The following is an 18,092-nucleotide window of genomic DNA, read 5'->3' on the forward strand; positions in this document are numbered from 1 at the left end:
GGGATTTGCACAAATGAAGAGCAAGAGTCCGATCATGAGCAAGTCTTGGATAGTGTTTCATTTGAGGGCATTGCAAACTACATAAAGACTGAGAAATGTATGATTAATTGTGGTGACTAGAAATGTATGATTAATGGGGTGTCTAACTGTGTCATCAACTTTATTACTATTCTTTCCTTCCTTAGGTAAAAACATCATAACAATGTCCGGTGCAGGCATTTCTACAGCAGCAGGGATACCTGACTTCAGGTCACCAGGAAGTGGTCTATATGACAATCTTCAACAGTACAAACTACCTTATCCTGAGGCTATATTTGAGCTAGAGTTTTTCAAGGTAAACATGAACTTGTCTTCATTTCTCATTTTTTTTCGGTAAACTCTGACACATTGTTTTTTTACTTTTGGTATTTATTCTTAGGAAAGTCCAGAGCCTTTTTTTAAACTTGCCAAGGAACTCTATCCTGGAACATTCAAGGTAATTTTTAGTTATGGATATGATTGTTGGAAAAAATGGTTTATGCTGACAAGACCACGATTCCTTTTTAGCCAACCATGTCACATTACTTTATTCGCTTACTGTATGAAAAAGGACTGCTTCTTCGACATTATACACAGGTGTGTTGATGTTGAATGACAAAGCTTTTGGAGTAATTTCTGGTTTGTTTAATTGCTCCCTGTTGAAAATCTGTGCATAATCCTTCAGGATGTTGGTAGGATTTTACTTCATCCTACTTAAAAATTTTATCAGGATAATTTTGCATGTTGGTTTAGAATATTGATACATTGGAGAGGGTTGCCGGAATTCCAGGAGAGAAGCTTGTTGAAGCTCATGGTACATTCCATGAAGCCCATTGTTTACATTGCAGAAAGGCCTATTCTCAGCAGTGGATAAAAAGTTGGTAGCAAAGTTTCAGATTTCAAGCTTGTTAGCAGACATGTAAATGAAAAATTTCTTGTCTTTTAGAAGAGATATTTGATGACAAAGTTCCATCTTGTGTTAAAGACAGTTGCAGTGGTATTGTGAAACCTGGTACTGTTGTAATTAATGAATGAACATGCAATGATTTTTTTATATCTGTTAGATTGTGACATATATCACGTTGTATTGATGTTGTTGTCAATTGCAGATGTATTTACTGCTATTGATTTGTTATGTTTTTTGTTAACTCACACAAAGTTGTTGTATTCTATAGATATTGTGTTTTTTGGTGAAAATCTTCCTGATAAATTCTCAGCATGTCTATCTAAGGTATTCTAATATATTTTTGTCATGCATCTTGTGATTGGGTTTAATAAGATAGTAGGCCGATTTGCTTGCACCATTTGTTTTGACTATACTTATTGCAATTGTGCTACGTAACAACATTCTAATACCCACAAATACCTTCAATTTTATACCAACTGACACCTCCTTCAAACTAGACCCAGCCACCCCATTCATCCCTGCTATTATTGTCATGTTTTTGAGTTTCTTTCTAACTTGGACATGTCTAGGTGATTCTCCTGTTTAACAAGGCTATGTCTAGGTGATCTTCCTTGTCCAACTAGGCCATGGCTAGGTGCCTTTCTCACCTGGACATGTTCATGTGATTGCCCTTTCTAATATAGACATGGCAAGGTAATCCTCCCTGTCTAATCTGACCATGTCTAAGTGATACATCCTTGTACATGTGATATTTCCTTTCTAACCAGGACATGAAGAGGTGTGATCTTTTGATAATTATGGGTACATCACTAACTGTACAACCCTTTGCATCTATTCCTGATCATGTGCCAGACACCACACCACGCCTTTTGATTAACCGTGAGAAAAGTGGACAACGTTTTTCTTTTTTTTCTGGCAAAGGACTCGACTTTGACAGCCCAAAAAATTACAGGTAAAGAAACCAATTATTGTTGGCGTTTCCTCTTTAAAATTTTACTATAATAATGTTTTTAATGACAAATTAATTGCAAAACATTATAGAGATGTGGCATGGCTAGGTTCCTGTGATGATGGCTGTCTGGCATTGGCTGACTTACTTGGATGGAAAGTATGTAAAATAATGAAAACAGACTAAGGGGAATCATCAAAGGAATATATAGAATGCTCATTTATCACAAATGAGTCAACATTGCAGTGATGTAAGAACTAATTGACTCATGTTAAAATGTTGATGTTTGAGTACAGTTTTTTTATTTAAGGATGAGCTTGAACAGCTAATGGTCAAAGAACATAAAATGATTGATGAAAAATCTGGTGGCAAGCCACACCAAAAAGATGCAGTGAAAGTATAATGAGGGATAAAAGGTAAACCAACATAGTTACATGCATCTCCACTGCACCATTCACCAACATATATGTTTCTATTCTTCGTACTTTCACATTTTAATTTACTTGCATAATTCAATATTAACACTGACAAAATAACAATAGCAGCAAAATCAACAATGATGGATTTGAATTTGAATACACTGCAATGAAATGAATTGTAATTTATACAAAAAGATTGAGTTGTAGATAACACAAATAATCATGAAAAATATTGGGTGAATTATTCTGCAGGATCTGCTACATCGTTTGCATTACAATACGTGGGTGATGTTCCTTGATTTACGTTACTAAATACTGACGTTCTATTTTAACATGGGTTGAATTCCTCTTGAAATGTCAATTAATTTGGCAACCAGTTGAGCCAGTTAAGAAACTCAGGGAATGATATTTTTCCATCTCCATCGCTATCCAATGATTTTAATGCCTCAGGGATTTTATTTCTTGGACAATTAATGGCGATCATGAGATTGGTGAACTCATCTTTTTCAATTGCCCCATTACCGTCAGCATCAAATTTTTTAAATAGTTCAACAGCTTTCTTCAACCTGTGAAACCTAAAAGATGCTCAATTTGAGTTTGTGTGGATATCATAAAAATTTACAGTATCAAACTCATTGATAAAACAACGAACATCTTAGGTCATTACTTCTGTCATTGATATCAAACACAAATGAACACATATTTTGACAGTTGGATAACAGTCTGGTGTACCTGCATTTGTCATTAATATTTTTAAATTTCTCTCCACTTGCCAGCCAGTGACTTAACTCCTCAAAGCTGACAGCCTGATTTCCATCTTTATCCAACATCATACTATAAGCTTCTGCTTGTTCATGTGTGAAACCAAGATCGCCTTCAAACAATGTTTGTAGTTCTTGACGATTTAATACTCCACTACCGTCAACGTCATACTTCATAAACAAACTCCGAAGAACTACGTTTGGAACGCTTTTGTCGAAGTAACTTGCTGAAACGTTCATCGGCGCGGCCATTGACTTACCTGGAAATTTACTTAGATACTAGCAATAAAATGAGATAAATAAAGCGTTCCTTATCTTACTGCGTCTGCTTTGCAAATGCAACGGAAGCAAGCTGCGAGTGCTGTATGATAATATGAAGACAAGGACCACTATTTAAACGTACCGATGTAATATATGAACGAGCGGACTGAGAGTTGTTGAAAAATAGAAAATCGAAATTCAAAATAGTATTAACTTTCTAAAGAATATGTTAATTTAGTGTCAATTTAAGACAAATACCCAATGTAAGATTCGACGAGAATATGAGAAGCAGAAATAATGTAAGTTAGAAAACAATGGGTAATGGGTGGTAAACTACGATGCATGAAGGTTTTCTTTGCATATTTAAATTGTTTCAAAGAGAGAAAGAGAAAGAGAGTTTTGGTCAGTTTACGAACACAAATAGAAGTAAACGAACACAAATAGAAGTACACTAAGACCACAAATAGAAGCACACGAACACAAACAGAAGTAAACGAACACTAAAAGAAGTATACGAACACGAATACAAATAGAAGTAACTGAACTGAACACTAATAGCAGTACACGAAGACAAATAGAAATACACGAACGCAAATAGAAGTACACTAAGACCACAAACAAAAATAAATGAACACAAACAGAAGCACACGAACGCACATAGAATTACATGAACACAAATAGAAGTAAACAAACATAAATAGAAGTAAGCGAAGACAAATAGAAGTAACTGAACTGAACACTAATAGAAGTACACGAACACAAATAGAAGTAAACGAATACAAATAGAAGTAAACGAATGCAAATAGAAGTAAACGAATGCAAATAGAAGTAACTGAACTGAACACAAATGGCAGTACACGAACACAAATAGAAATACACGAACGCAAATAGAAGTACACTAAGACCACAAACAGAAGTACATGAACACAAACCGAAGTACACGAACGTAAATATAAGTACACGAACACAAATAGAAGTACACGAACACAAATAGAAGTACACGAACACAAATAGAAGTACACGAACACAAATAGAAGTACACGAACATAAATGGAAGTAAGCGAACTTAGCGAAGACAAATAGAAGTACACGAACACAAATAGAAGTACACGAACACAAATCGAGATACATTAACGCCAGTCCATATTCTGCTTACTTTAACAATGACGAAACAATAAGTACAGAGTTTACATCACAATTGCTAGCAGTTTAATATTCTGAGCTTACATTCTCAAGATCGAAGAAGCAATACAATATTACTTTAGTAAGAATTATCAAAACAAAACCACAAGCACTCTTATACGTTACATTAGTTACATACTATCAAGGAAGCAATGAAAAAATCCTACATGGTTGTTACAAAAAAAAACGCAGACTGAATGCTAAACTAAAGCAGGTATTTATAGTTTCTACATAATACAATTAATGAATCAATCAACAGTATATATTATAAATTTCACCACAAACAACAAATACAATATTGGCATGTCATACTATATTTAGATGTGAAGATATGACTTTGACGTCCCCACTAGACAACATCAAACGTCCATGAACTTTTCTCGTAAAGAATGGATGAAAACTCTTCAACTAATTCGTTGAATCACTGATAGGTGCTTGGAACTTCAAGTAAAGGACCACAAGTATGCGCAACAGGTCGACGGGCTAAACCGTCAGTGAACGTGATCTTCAGCTTCATTCCTCGTAGAACCAAACTGGCTCCAGTAGCGAACTGAAGAAATGCCATGACGTTTCTTCCAAGAGATTTAATGAATTAGATCAAGTGGTCTAAAGTTACGTGCTCGGAGATGCATCGAGCATTTTAATAACTTTCTTTCGTGTAGGCTTTTTTCGTCATAAGAAAAAAAATGTTTGAGATATTCTTGAGTTCTGCCCCTTCGATCTTCAACGACGGTAGTATAAGATTCCGGCAGTTGTAATTACTTGGTAGTATTGGATTCCAGGGTTAGGAAATTACTTGGTCATATAACTAAAGAGCATTTTCAAATCTTGAAAAAGTTTGAAGTAAATAATACTAATTAAATATATAACTTTATTTTAACTATGTTGATTAAATCTACTTCTTTCAGTAACTTTATACTTGCAGGCTACCAACATGTATGCAATGCGTACCAATTTTTTTAAAATGTATGCCGTTATATTTAAGGCCGATTTCCATCCAGTGAAAATTGTCGCGCGATCGACTTTTTGAGATCAATTTTTTTTCAATTGTAAGCTCTCGACCACCTCGACACATTGCTGCGCACAATTCAAAAGAAAGTAATCGCCAAAAGTCGATTTCGCAACAATTTTCACTGAATGGAAATCTGCCTTCAATAAACGCAGTGTTTTGGGAGATTCACCCAAAGGCCAAGAAATGAGAAAGAAACGTGAATTTTCATGAAAGCTGCAATAAATAATGTTATGACAAGTGACTTCCTTGGCCCCAAATGTGGACACTGTTTTTTTTTCCGAAACAAAACGAAATGGGAGGGAAAACCGGAGGATCCGGTAAAAAACCCTCCAATAAAAGAAAAGATGAAAAATTTAGAAAAATTTCATCAAATTTTTGTAGTTTTAAGATTTTTCATATTTTTGTTGCTTTCAATGATCCCGATGATCTACTTTAACATGCAGCGTAGTCAGATCGTGCATTACTGTCGTATAAAAAATTTAAATTTACAGAGCGACAATAAATAGGCTGACTAACCAATTGACACAGCAAATATTTTGTGCTCGAACAAAAAGAAACGCAAACTTTGGTAGAAAGAGCGCAGTGTGTTAACAAAAATTTTATTAATAGGCAAAAAAACGAAAACGAATAGCAGTCATGTATAAATCATATGAAAAAATTATTCAGTACGTACGACCTGACCATTCACCTGCCAATAACAATGAAAAATAGAATGACCAAAGTGACGTCATGACTTGCATAAATATCAATTTTAATGTTTACAAAACTTCATTCGATTCAAAATTTCGATTATGCGTCATTAAAACCTTCGTTAATAGCTGGCTTTCATTCATTCATGTGTTTTGTCAAAATATTTAACAATTGTGAAAACTTAGTTTTACGGAAATTTTTGACGGTTGAATTTGAAAATGGTGTGCATAATTAGAGACAATAAGTCAATAGAACATTATGCATAACTTAAAGTCTGAATCTTTCAATAAAGACGCTCTGTCTTGGTTCTCTTGTCCATTTCATAAGATTGCCTACAGGCACATAGCTACTTTATAAATACAATGTCAAATGACATCAGCATGAAAGAACACAAACAAAACATAAATGAAAAGAAAAAAGTTTAATTGATAAAATGATTTCTAACTTTCATTTTGTTGCGTCAGTCTGATCAGTCACCAGGCGTTCAGATCGTCTCGTAACGTTTTGCAGCATTTCAACCGCGCAGTTTTTCATCGTATATCGTAAAATAATTAGATTAACATGAATTGACATTTAGATTCGATCATTACTCAGCCTACGTTTTGCAAATAAACATTGCAATGAAAATTAGCATTTCAAAAAGCAATGAAATTAGCTAAAAATGTTCGTCAGAGTTAAATATATTGAAAAGAACAAAACTTTAATACCTGATTTCTAAGCGTAGTCCTGGTCAGTTTGATCCAGGCGACTTGGTCGGTCTCGTCGTTTTCTTTCACCGCGCAGTTTTTACGCATATATCGTTAAAATTTATTTTAACATTTTTATCTTCGAAAATGAATGAACCCTACTTGCAGCATTGCAATTTTTTTATAAACGTTGAATGAAATTAGTAAAAAGTAGCGAGTGAAAGCCAGCTATTTTCTCACGGCAAGTGACATCTTTTATTGAAATTTTTTTAATTTATGTGTTTTTCATGATTCAGGCTCAAATTATGAAAATAGACCATCAGGATCCTTTTTTAGCTAACTATCTCATGCAGTTATTCATATCCTTTAACACTTATCTACTCAACTTACAAACCACAAGACTTGGATCGTGTTTTTCCACTTGCTTGTTTTCCATCTTCGTAGATTATCGTCCGTTTTCAAAGTCCAATCATTCCATAATGTTCATACGTACAGATGCCGTTATGCGATGTCCATTTAATATGTGTATACAATTTCCTACTTCAAGTAACGGGCGTCATCAACCAATGTACTCTTTGGGTAACTTCAAACGAAGGGAAAGGGATCACTTCAATACCCCAGTTATATCATCACTCAAAGAATGCTTAATGCAGAGTTGATCTTCTATGAGTATCAGCTGACCACCTTTAGGTGGGCTCATATAACAATGGGGCCCATCATCATTATATGAACAAACAACTGACATCAACAAAGAATCCAAACTACAAATAAACATTCTTGGCCATGAATCACCATGACACATGAGTAATGACAAACTAGTAAGAGTGATCGAAGTGAATGACACAGGTGGTAAAGGGACTTTAACAACTCCATCCATGTGGGATCTACCATCTAAAAAAATATGAAACAGATATATATAGAATGAGCAAATTATAATATATTTTCTGTTTGACTTTCGAAATGGTAGAACATTCACCTACATTGCACGAATAACTATAGTCAATTGAGTTCTACATGAACTTCCGAACGATCAAAGGCTTAACATCATGGTTAAAGCATATTACAAGGACTCCAAATAAGGCTATTTGATTATAAGATTATCGATTTTCAGAAAAACAATAGAGATAAATCAAGAAGCAAATAATAATTTATCGTCAGTGTAGTCACTTACATTTTTAATTTCTAGCCGTCTCTTGCTGTTGATCGGATTATGCCCAAATTATCGGCTACAATCAATCTTCTCCTTTCTTTTCTTGTAGCTACTTCAGTCCTATGAACGTATTTTGAACTGTATTTTTCCATGTTTTCAAAACGTTTGTTCAAAGTCATACAAAATACTTTCCAATTCTTGTTCTGCTGCCTTCACTGATGTTGGCGGTCTTTCTTCAACACGTTCACATATATCTGCAATCAAATGAGACGTCTTTCGGTAACTTGTCATCGATAACAGTTGAAGGCAACATCTTAATTTTGCTTTGCACATTCACAAATCCTTATACCTGTCACCTATGTGTATAGTCTTGTTCCATCTCATGCGAACGATATCTACTTTCCATGACGCCTCGTGGTTTATATGTGAGAAAACTTGAAGTGAGTAGTATCTTTATGCATGGTGTTAAGCATGTCATTATATGTTTTAACATTCATTTTTGGTATCTAAACTAATTTTTAAAAACAAAACCTATTGTTGCCGAACAAAAGAACCATGCTCTCCCTTCATTAGTATACGTAAATTGCAAATAACTATTGACCATTTTTCTGTGACATTACGTAAATCATTTGAAATTATGATTTTGGGCATTAAGATGTTGGTTGGTGACGTTAACCACAACGCCCTTAAACCATCTCCTAACCTTAACCTAGCAAGATATGACTGCAAGATTCAATGAATGTTTGGACAAAATTAAAGTCTACTTTCTAAATTCATTATCGTGTCATGAGTTCTAACCTACAACATCATGTATCGTTACTTTTCATAACCACTTTAAAACGCTGAAAAATCAAAAGATTCTATTCTCTAAAGAATTTTTTTTATCTATAAACGCATTGAAGGATTACTTATTATCTTTGTGAAAGGTGACAAGTTTGAGATAAAAGAGATTGTCAGCTGTGTCGAATGTGTGAAGGAGCAAGGCCGATGGCACTTGGATCGCGAATCAAATGAATGATGTTTAGATCAACTAATTTGCTGCATGTCAAGACTTCTGATATCTTTAGTCGATGTGGTAATTTTTATCTTTTCAGTCACTTGATTCAGTCTACGACCATAAACATATGCGGTTCTAAACGAACCTTACATGCCCTTCTCTGTTTTTCATAAAACTGTTTCTCTGGTCTTTTTTCTTGACAATAGGGTGGAGTAACCGCATAACTCTGCTCGATTCTCAAAATAATGAGGAAGTAAAGTATAGACTGGATATAAAATACAGCAACAATTTATGATTTAATGAAGTTGCAGTTAAGTATGTCTCGCAAGTTGCAACACAGCGAGAGATAAGTTCGGAATATTCTGTTGATAACATGTGATCTCGTAAAACACAAAGTCTCTTTAACATAGCGCAAGTGTGCAGTAGTTCGAACATGTAAAACACATCTTTTTGTTGTTTGAAAATTTCTCCTAGTAAGGATGAGCCAAAGCGTGCTGAAACCCTAAAGTAAAACATTGTGTTGTTTCGTTGCGTTGAGGCCTGTTTCAAACGTCGAACTTTACATACATCGAACGCATTAAAGACAAAAGAAAATGAGATTAACTTCCTCATTATCTTTTGTTTTATATGCGTTCGGTTCATGTAAAGTTCGACGTTTGAACTAGCCCTGACTTGGACAAAAATGTAGCTACTTGCCGTGAAAACGTCTTCGCCGAAACCATTTAAATATTAAAGCCCAGCAAAGTGCTTTTAAAAGAGCCATTCAATAGTTTTAATAAAAATATATTATATAGCCCTGGTCACAATTCTGAAAAAAAAACATTTAATATACAAAACAAATATCATAGAAAATAAGAAGGGAATTTTTTGTTTTTCACAACATTTGAAAAGCACTTTCATTGTCGTGAAATGCTTCTTAGCTAAGTGTGATGTTACGGTTTTCGTAGCTTGTCGACGAAAATGATCTCAACTCTTCTTTTCATTACGACGTGCAGTTTGTATTTTCTTGTTACCTTCTCTCTCTCTATATATATCTCCCTATCTCTCTATCAACTTCTTCTTAAACTGTAATATGATTTAAAAACAATCATGTATGTTTTGTCTTTATTTCCCTTCTTATTCAAATCTTATCTAAAATGTGGGAAAATGCAAAAGCACGTGATGATTATGCGCTTTTTTAATTAGTAATGTAACCCCTGTGGCTGCCATGGAAAGTTAATGTGCCCCACTTTTAATGTTCCGATATTTTAGTTCACCGAAATTTATCAGTAAGTTAGAGGTTGAAGCGTAATTCTGCCTAATTGCGCTTTCTTTATGACGTCATTTAATGTTCTCATCGAATGATTACGTAGGCTTCTAATATCAATTAGAACGTCTGTGTTTGTTAGAGATTCTGGGATCATGTTTGGCTCAAGCTCAAAAGGGAAAGTTTACAATTTTGTCCATAAAGATGAAATATGGTACAAGGAAGTATGGATGAAGTCATTTTTTTATTTTCCGAACTTATAAAACATTCTTTTGACAGGAAAGACCACGTTGTTCGTGAGCATCAGTCAAATAAAAAATGGCAAGAGAAATGGGGCTACTTGCTTGACGAATACCAAAAGGTAACAGCATTAAATTGCGCACTTCCCGGATTCTACTCTATGGTTAATACAAATTTTTAATCGCTAACGATTTTCACAGCTTCAAGAAAATTCATTGAATATTGGTTGTGAAGATATGGAAGAATTGGACGGTCATCATTTGGGGATTGACCCAATCTCGCTGGACAATAGCAAACATGACCATAATATTGATGTTAAAATACATGAAAGTAAAGGTTTGACAGATTGTACCGTTTCTTCAGCGATAAACAAAAATGTTGCAAGACTTCAGGAAGATGCACGAAGAAAGAACGATATTCTCAAAGTGTTGAAATGGCCCTCGGAGGCAGTGATGTAAAGCAACGTGTTAAAATATTTCAGTTGTTTAGCAACCAGAAGAGTTGAAACTGTTTTATTCATGAATGATTTTTAAGTAAATAACAAACTAAGATTTCCTACGAATACTTATCAACGTGATAATAAAAACTTCTTAACCTTATCAAAATGATTAACAGTTCACAAACTGTGCACTTTATGTATTGTTAAATAAAGTAAGTAATTCTGTATATCTATAGCCTAAAGAACAGCAAACAATTATCTGTATATTCCTCTAAGATACTGTTCCTTTCTCTTCTATAGCCAAGAGAAGAATATAGAAATATGAGTACTAAATCCTTAGATTTCGTTTTAAGAGGTCTATAGCCACGAGAAGAGTAAAGAAAATTAATCTCTTAAGGTGTCTCTTATCTGTTCACATACAATCACTCTGCTTCTACCTTCTTTGGACGGCCTCGTTTTCGTGGTTTGATTCCATCATTCTCGTCAGTAACCCGTTTTCTTGTCCTTGCAGACCTCGTCATGATAACTTCGTCACCCGACGTCATATTAGCAGGTGTCTCATCTGACTTGCGGGCATTTTGCCTGACAGAATGCCTGGAAGATGCCGTATTGTCGCCGTTTAATTGATGCAACATGGCTTTTGAGTGGCTTGCTTGTTCTTTGTTTGACGATTTAGATTGTGGTTTTCGTCCTCGTGTATTTCTTCCCTTGACTTTGATATCATCTTACTTTCTTCCTGTAACATTAACATTGAGATACTCAACCATAATACGTCATGCGATATTCTCTCTAATTCCAAACTCACTGTGTCACTACTGTCAGCAGATTTCTTCACTGCATCATGGGAAAGACTGTCGGCTGTTTTAAATGTCACGGTCTGACCGTCGTCTTCCAACTTTCTCTTCCGCAATCCATTGTGAAATATCTTCCTTATGTTACCGTAATCTGGTGTCGCTTCGTAATCGAGGTGAACCACGTACTTGAAATACTTCTCCAACTCATCTAAAACATTTTTCAGAAGAAAGGCAATGTTCCTGCTTAATTAACATATTGATGCATTCATTTTTTAGCAAGCCCAATACAACAGTATTTGCTACACATATGTTTCCCTCCTCCATGGCTATGCTTATAATATTTCCAATATCCTTGACTTCTTTAAGCCTCACCTATCGCACCAGTTGATTGATCTTCTAAACATTTCCTAATAGAGCCAGGTATTGTTTCCATGAACCTGAAGAGAAAGCTATGTTGGAAAAAATATTTAACACTATAAGATTGAAGTCTTATTTTACATGCCTTGTCTTTGCATTCATAACATATTCTTTATCATTTAGTTTGTTTTCCCAAGGCAACACATTACAAAGCCACTTAAGCATAACGTAGCCAAGAATCTCAAGATCTGTTCGACGTGAAGGAGCAACACCTTTATGAGCATCACGACTTGTAAACTCAATGGTTCCATCATGCCGTCGTTTGGGATCTTCTTTGTACTCTTTGTGATTATTATCAGACACATAACGACATGCAAGGCCATAATCGACCAAAAATATCTAAATTTAATTTACAATGAAACTCAAATACATCATTTAGTCTGAACATACAGCTAAAAATATTCAACACAAACCTTGTTTTTCCTGTTTGCTTTATATCCTAACATCAAGTTTGAACCTTTGATGTCCGCATGAACATAGCCTTGGGTATGTATGTACTCCAGAATATCTAGCTAAAGAAGCAAACATCACACTTAACTCAATTATCAAATGTACTCATTCAAAGTAATCTTACAATTCTTATTGCCAAAGTGAAAACTGTTTGAACATGGAACACATGACCACATCTTTTAAATACTTGATCAACATCTTCGCCAAATCTCTCCATGATCATAAATCTGTACTTTGAACCATTACTTTCATGGCAACCTGAACCAATATACGCAGGCACACCAAGAAATTTCAACTTGTGTGATGATACCCAGGTATTAACTATAATGATAACAACACAAGTGCACATATTACTTTGACATGCTCACAACCTTCCTTAAACAATAAAATTTCAGGCTGTTACTTGTGTCTTCTTTGGCTGCTCTTTGATAAAAAGCTAGTTCTCCAAACAAAGGACCATTAGAATGCGGCTCCTACAACATTAGAAGCTGAAAAATCATCAATTAGAACTGAGAGTCCTGTGTAATTTATGAGAGCCTTACTTACAACTTTTGCAACAAACACTGCATTGCTATCAACTGCATCGTCAGTGTTGGAAGACGCTGGGGAAAAAAAGGTGGATGGACAATTGGCATAACTCAAAAGACAATTGTCATCACTACAGGTCCCATACAATTATCATCTTATTATTTCATATTTCCTATAATGTTAATTCATGGAATTGCCAAGATTGAACATTCTTACCATAATACAAAGCTCCAAAACCTCCCCAGCCTATAAGTTCTCCTAAGCGCCATGATTTCTTTAACAAATCTACAACAACTTCACCAGGCTTGAAATCGGGCATTCCTTTTGGTTTGCGAGGCTTTTTTGCCACTGTTTTGGTATTTTTCTGATCATTACTCGGCGCTTTTCTCTTTCTACGTTTTCCTGTCGTACTGCTCATCTCAAACCGTTTTCCATACAAGAAAAATGACGAAATGTTATTATGTGGTCTGTCTTTAATTTTCCAATTTAAAATTTTAATCTCCCGCTACATTAAACCTGCATGTACATTGCATGCCCGCAATTTTTTTGTGAAGTCTTTTTGTGAAAATTTCTATTAAAAGGTTTTAAACAAATGGAAAATTTAAAATTCAATCAAATTTCAAGGCTTAATTTTAAACAACATGTCGTGATAATGATGAAAAAAGACAATAATCTTATGAGAAAAGCAAGGGGAAAACATGCAACGTAAAACATGCATCGTTGCTGTCGTACTACTTCCGGTGTAGCGCGAAGCGTATAATCCGTATTATTCAAAAGGACTATTACACAACAAAGAAACATATTCAAATAAATCGTGCGAATATCTTCAACAACCAGTTGCTTTTTCTCAGCTTTGCACGTACGCCAGGTAAATTTACTTTTGATGGTTTTATTCTGTAACGTTAAATTCAGTTTGCACTTCTTGAAATTTATGTTAGATTCCGCCACCTTCTCTCGTTCAAATATCAAAGATGTCAACTTCACAGAAACACAGAGATTTTGTTAGTGAACCAATGGGCGACAAAGAAGTGTTTGAGCTTGCCGGAATCGGAAAGGTTCTTGGTAAGAAGTTGATAGACGCTGGTTTTGATAAAGCAAGCATCGTTCTTGGTCAATTTCTGGTCCTTCGCAAAGACGAAGAAATGTTTCTTGACTGGATAAAGACAACCGCAGGTGCGAACGCTAAACAAGGAGGCGACTGTTATAGATGTTTAAAAGAATGGTGCGACGCGTTCCTTTGAATTGCATATTGGCGAAGTTGATGCAGTTACGATTCAGTATTCACTTTAATGTAATTGATATGTTAGTTATATTTTATTTTCGGAAGTAGTTATAGTGCTTGTATTGTACTCTTTATTTCAAACCGAACTTTAGGTTTCATAAATTATTAATTATTAAAAATTATTTAGTACTAAAATGGCAGCAGGCAATAAGGTGTCGCATCAGTAATGTTGTACAATTGAATCAGAACGGAGATTAAGGAACGAAGAAAGTTAAAGTGTTTTGGTTAAAAGTATGTACAATTAAGAACAATTGCAGTCCTGTCTGGACCTGTCACTGTCACTATGAAATAGGAAACGACTACAGATAACTCCTTAATAAATATATTTGACTAAAAAGCAAATGACCCATCATAAATTGGCCTTTACATTGTAATATGCAGTAATGACTGACAAAGAAAAAGTAGAAAATATTGCCTTGTTATTTAGTAATATCATACAATATACACAAAAATGACAGTGATCATAGATTACTTTGTTTTTCTTAATTTAAATTTCCTTTTGCAGTTGAGCAATGTATAACTTGAATCTGTCGCCATGAGGTTTTTTTATCCAAACCTGTATATGTACATAACAATTATGCAATGAAAATATGATTACAACAAAACAAAATGTCATACCTCCCCTGTGTTGATGGCAGTAATGGTTGCACTAAAGAAAATGTAAAAGAGACTTGAGTTTTTAGAACTGATGAAAATGTTGGAATGGAGCCTAAGCAGGGCAAAGGGGAAACTATAACCCACCAATGGAGAACTCAATCACCTGACAAGAAAAATTCAACAAGTTGTCAGGGAATTAACAGGGAAATTAATATGAAAGTTTGAAATTTCAATAGTTGTGCTTTGATCATACCACATCAAAGCGCAACAAACGACAACAATCTAATTAAATATCTACATGCCAACCAACATATCTCAAAACTGAAATTTGGTCTTTTGAAAAATATGCTCTTCGAATATATGATTCAAAAAATTTTTAACCAATTATTATCTCAGGCATTAGAAATTTCTAAAAAGTGTGCATGTGCTTTGCCTGTGTCTCAATTATTTTAAAACTTTGTAGGGCTTGTTAGGAGAACCTAGATTGAGTCCCTCTGTCATAAGACTTAGTCCCTGTGTCAGGGAATTCCTGGCAGCACTACCCTTACAAGTACTATTAGTGCTTATCAAAATATGTCCACATACTCAACAGGTGCTCCTCCTTTACTTTCAACCTTTACATGATTCCCTTTAACAAACCTGGTGAATATAAGATAATATTAAAGTCAATCATTTACAGGTAACCATTTAGGACAAATTAAAATCTCCAACTAACCATTCTCCTTCATAAAACAGCTTTCCATCTTCATATCGTGCACTGGACATTTACTCTCATCAAAGGTATTTCCTGTAAGCAAAGATGTTGAATTTAGCTACCAAAATTAATTATCATATCTGCATGGTTAAATTGCACCTTGGTTTCCACTGTTACCTAAAAAGAAAAAAAGAAAATCTTATTATTTGCCCAGACAATGAACTGAAAAATTTATTTTGCATACTTTCAGATTTTCGTCTTGATAAGGCTCCTTTTGCCTGAAAGACAAAATATTCACACAATGTTTTCATCAATGAAAAATACTTAAAAGCCTTCTCACCCTTCTGATAGCAGCCCAATCTTCATAAATATCCATATCATGAAGCATGTAAACAATATATGGACGTAGAATGCAGTTAAGGTAATCCTCACAAAAAAAAGGGAAATAAAACTTTCATTTTTATTGAAAGGATATCAGACACAGTAACTGGCTTTCTTCGTTTGTCATTGAAGAAGCCATCAGCTTTCTTGTGTTTCTTCAGATTTTGTGACTCCAACCATAAATCTATAATTACAAACAAAAATCCAATGGTTCCTTGCTTTTCTAACAGTCAACAGAGACAATGATGATGTTTCAAATCACCTGCACTGATGTCTGAATTGTGTCGATCTTCCTCCAACTTACGTATTTTTTCCTCCAGATCAACTCTCATTTTTTCCATGAGCACATTTTTCTCACTCTAAAGAAGATGAGGAAATAATGTGCTGTGCAAATGCCAAGATTAATTAAGAATGAACATCATCTAACCTCGAAATATTGTGATGTCGCCAACCCTTCGGCAACATATTTATTTTCTACATTTTGTAACTTTAAAGTAGGAAACAGAGAAATTGACAAAAATTATCAACTTATTCAAAATTGAATATGATTGATAAAAACACATGCCTTAAGCAGTGAAAATAAACTTGTACTTACTTTACATCCTTTGAGTACATCTGAAAAAGACATAAACATAAATTTATAAACAATGTTTATTGTAGAAAAGAACCAAAAGCCATAGATACCTGCAACTTCTTGTCTTACTTGACACATATCTTGGAGTTTACAAAGAGGGTCTAGATATTCCTCAGCTGTGTCTAAAAAAATAAAATTTAAACATCATGTCATCTACAAAATTGACAAAAAACTCACCATCTTGAACTGTGAGCAGTTTCTTCTCAATCTGACTGATTCTTTCCTTATACAGCCTGTAGGATGAAATTTGAACAATCATAACACAAACAACTTCAACTTTGTCTTGTTCAAAACATACTGCTCTTTAATGTTGGCAAACTGCTTCTCAAGTTCATTCATTTCCTGCACACATTGTAGCCGTCGTTTCTCATTCTCAATCTCATCCCCTGCAAAATACAATATTTCATTACATGCATAAATAAACAGGATGAAAACTTCCAATATATTGATTTTGGGAAGGATTACAGTTCAAACTTCAAAGTCTCGAGAACACTCCAGTTATAGTAGAGAACAGTTTTACTAAATAATTACTATTGATGTTACTAAAATACTAACTGTAATACTAACAACAGATATTACCAGGAAAATTAGAATTGTGTGATAAAAATTTACTTTGGACAATTCAACGGAAAAAATCTTACAAACTAATATTAATTCTCACCAGAACTTGATGATTCCTCTGACCCCGAAGAACTGTCATCGTCTTCGCTCATGTTTTCATCCGCAGCAACATTTCTTGTCATTTCCTCATCACCACTTTCTTCCCCATCGATCTCAGGCATTTTAGGACAAGTTTCTGCCAGAAATCTAATCAGTCAGATTTAAAACATCCTAAATTAGTCATATAAAATTTTCCATATTTCATATTTGTACACCATTGACGACTTAACGACAGACGACCGCCCGACCACGAACCAGCACGAACATTACGAACGGACTGACCAATGATGATCGTTGAACTCTATTAATGTATGCGAGACATGCGCAATCCTTCTGAAAGACTGAAATATGACTTACCAGATTTCCTGCTGCCACACACCAGTGAGGCAGTGGCATATTCTTTCTTAGGAAAAAAATATCAAGGAAAAACTTGGCTCCTTTTACTGCACATTTCATAGTTGCAGCCCAGTTCTTATACTATGTTTGACTGCAAAACTCTTATCTTCAAATCTGATGGACTTGGGTAAATTAGGATGTGAAAGAGAATGCAATCTGCAATCAATGGACAAATTTAATGTCTTTTTCTTCCATAGCAAAGCAAGTGGCCATTCATTTCATGTTTAGTCATTTTTTTCTTGCATACATATGTAATATGACCATCTTAAAAGAAAATTTAATTAATATCTCACGTTTAGTAA

General features: G+C 34.6%; 3 protein-coding genes across 6 annotated transcripts in view; 1 reads left to right on the forward strand and 2 right to left on the reverse strand.

Moving 5' to 3' along the window:
- The window catches only part of LOC124442201 (NAD-dependent protein deacetylase sirtuin-2-like), a 23,697-nt gene continuing 5,605 nt past the window's right edge, over positions 1-18,092 (forward strand). Inside the window, exons 1-10 of one of the 2 annotated variants that reach the window (XM_046992685.1) lie at positions 1-97; positions 186-334; positions 419-475; positions 547-615; positions 772-895; positions 965-1,030; positions 1,194-1,249; positions 1,693-1,877; positions 1,967-2,033; positions 2,185-2,554. In XM_046992685.1, the coding sequence (XP_046848641.1) occupies positions 203-334; positions 419-475; positions 547-615; positions 772-895; positions 965-1,030; positions 1,194-1,249; positions 1,693-1,877; positions 1,967-2,033; positions 2,185-2,277 (849 nt within the window). In that variant the 5' untranslated portion in view covers positions 1-97; positions 186-202 and the 3' untranslated portion in view covers positions 2,278-2,554. Of the gene's footprint in view, positions 98-185; positions 335-418; positions 476-546; positions 616-771; positions 896-964; positions 1,031-1,193; positions 1,250-1,692; positions 1,878-1,966; positions 2,034-2,184; positions 2,555-6,085; positions 6,096-18,092 lie in introns of those variants that run through there. The other variant, XM_046992684.1, reaches the window with a different exon arrangement.
- LOC124442210 (calmodulin-like protein 12) lies at positions 2,439-3,536 on the reverse strand. Its single transcript, XM_046992695.1, has 2 exons — positions 3,026-3,536; positions 2,439-2,868 (listed from the first exon to the last, which is right to left on the reverse strand). Exons 1-2 carry the CDS (start codon positions 3,304-3,306, stop codon positions 2,655-2,657), a joined length of 495 nt encoding a protein of 164 aa, XP_046848651.1. The 5' UTR covers positions 3,307-3,536; the 3' UTR covers positions 2,439-2,654.
- Positions 14,735-18,092, reverse strand: part of LOC124442206 (breast cancer metastasis-suppressor 1-like protein-A) — an 18,929-nt gene continuing 15,571 nt past the window's right edge. Inside the window, exons 2-16 of one of the 3 annotated variants that reach the window (XR_006947180.1) lie at positions 17,396-17,671; positions 17,033-17,120; positions 16,912-16,967; positions 16,785-16,850; positions 16,696-16,715; positions 16,528-16,587; positions 16,363-16,459; positions 16,195-16,284; positions 16,060-16,124; positions 15,964-15,997; positions 15,879-15,896; positions 15,741-15,812; positions 15,611-15,664; positions 15,047-15,077; positions 14,735-14,984 (exon numbers count right to left, since the gene is read on the reverse strand). Coding sequence is in view for 1 of the 3 variants with exons in the window: in XM_046992692.1 (XP_046848648.1) it covers positions 15,642-15,664; positions 15,741-15,812; positions 15,879-15,896; positions 15,964-15,997; positions 16,060-16,124; positions 16,195-16,284; positions 16,363-16,459; positions 16,528-16,587; positions 16,696-16,715; positions 16,785-16,856; positions 16,912-16,967; positions 17,033-17,120; positions 17,396-17,516 (816 nt within the window). In the remaining 2 variants the exon portion in view is untranslated. Of the gene's footprint in view, positions 14,985-15,041; positions 15,078-15,610; positions 15,665-15,740; positions 15,813-15,878; positions 15,897-15,963; positions 15,998-16,059; positions 16,125-16,194; positions 16,285-16,362; positions 16,460-16,527; positions 16,588-16,695; positions 16,716-16,784; positions 16,857-16,911; positions 16,968-17,032; positions 17,121-17,395; positions 17,672-18,092 lie in introns of those variants that run through there. The other 2 variants (XR_006947179.1, XM_046992692.1) reach the window with 2 other exon arrangements.

This window comes from Xenia sp. Carnegie-2017, unplaced genomic scaffold, assembly GCF_021976095.1.
Source record: "Xenia sp. Carnegie-2017 unplaced genomic scaffold, XeniaSp_v1 HiC_scaffold_20, whole genome shotgun sequence".
NCBI classification, from domain to species: domain Eukaryota; kingdom Metazoa; phylum Cnidaria; class Anthozoa; order Malacalcyonacea; family Xeniidae; genus Xenia; species Xenia sp. Carnegie-2017.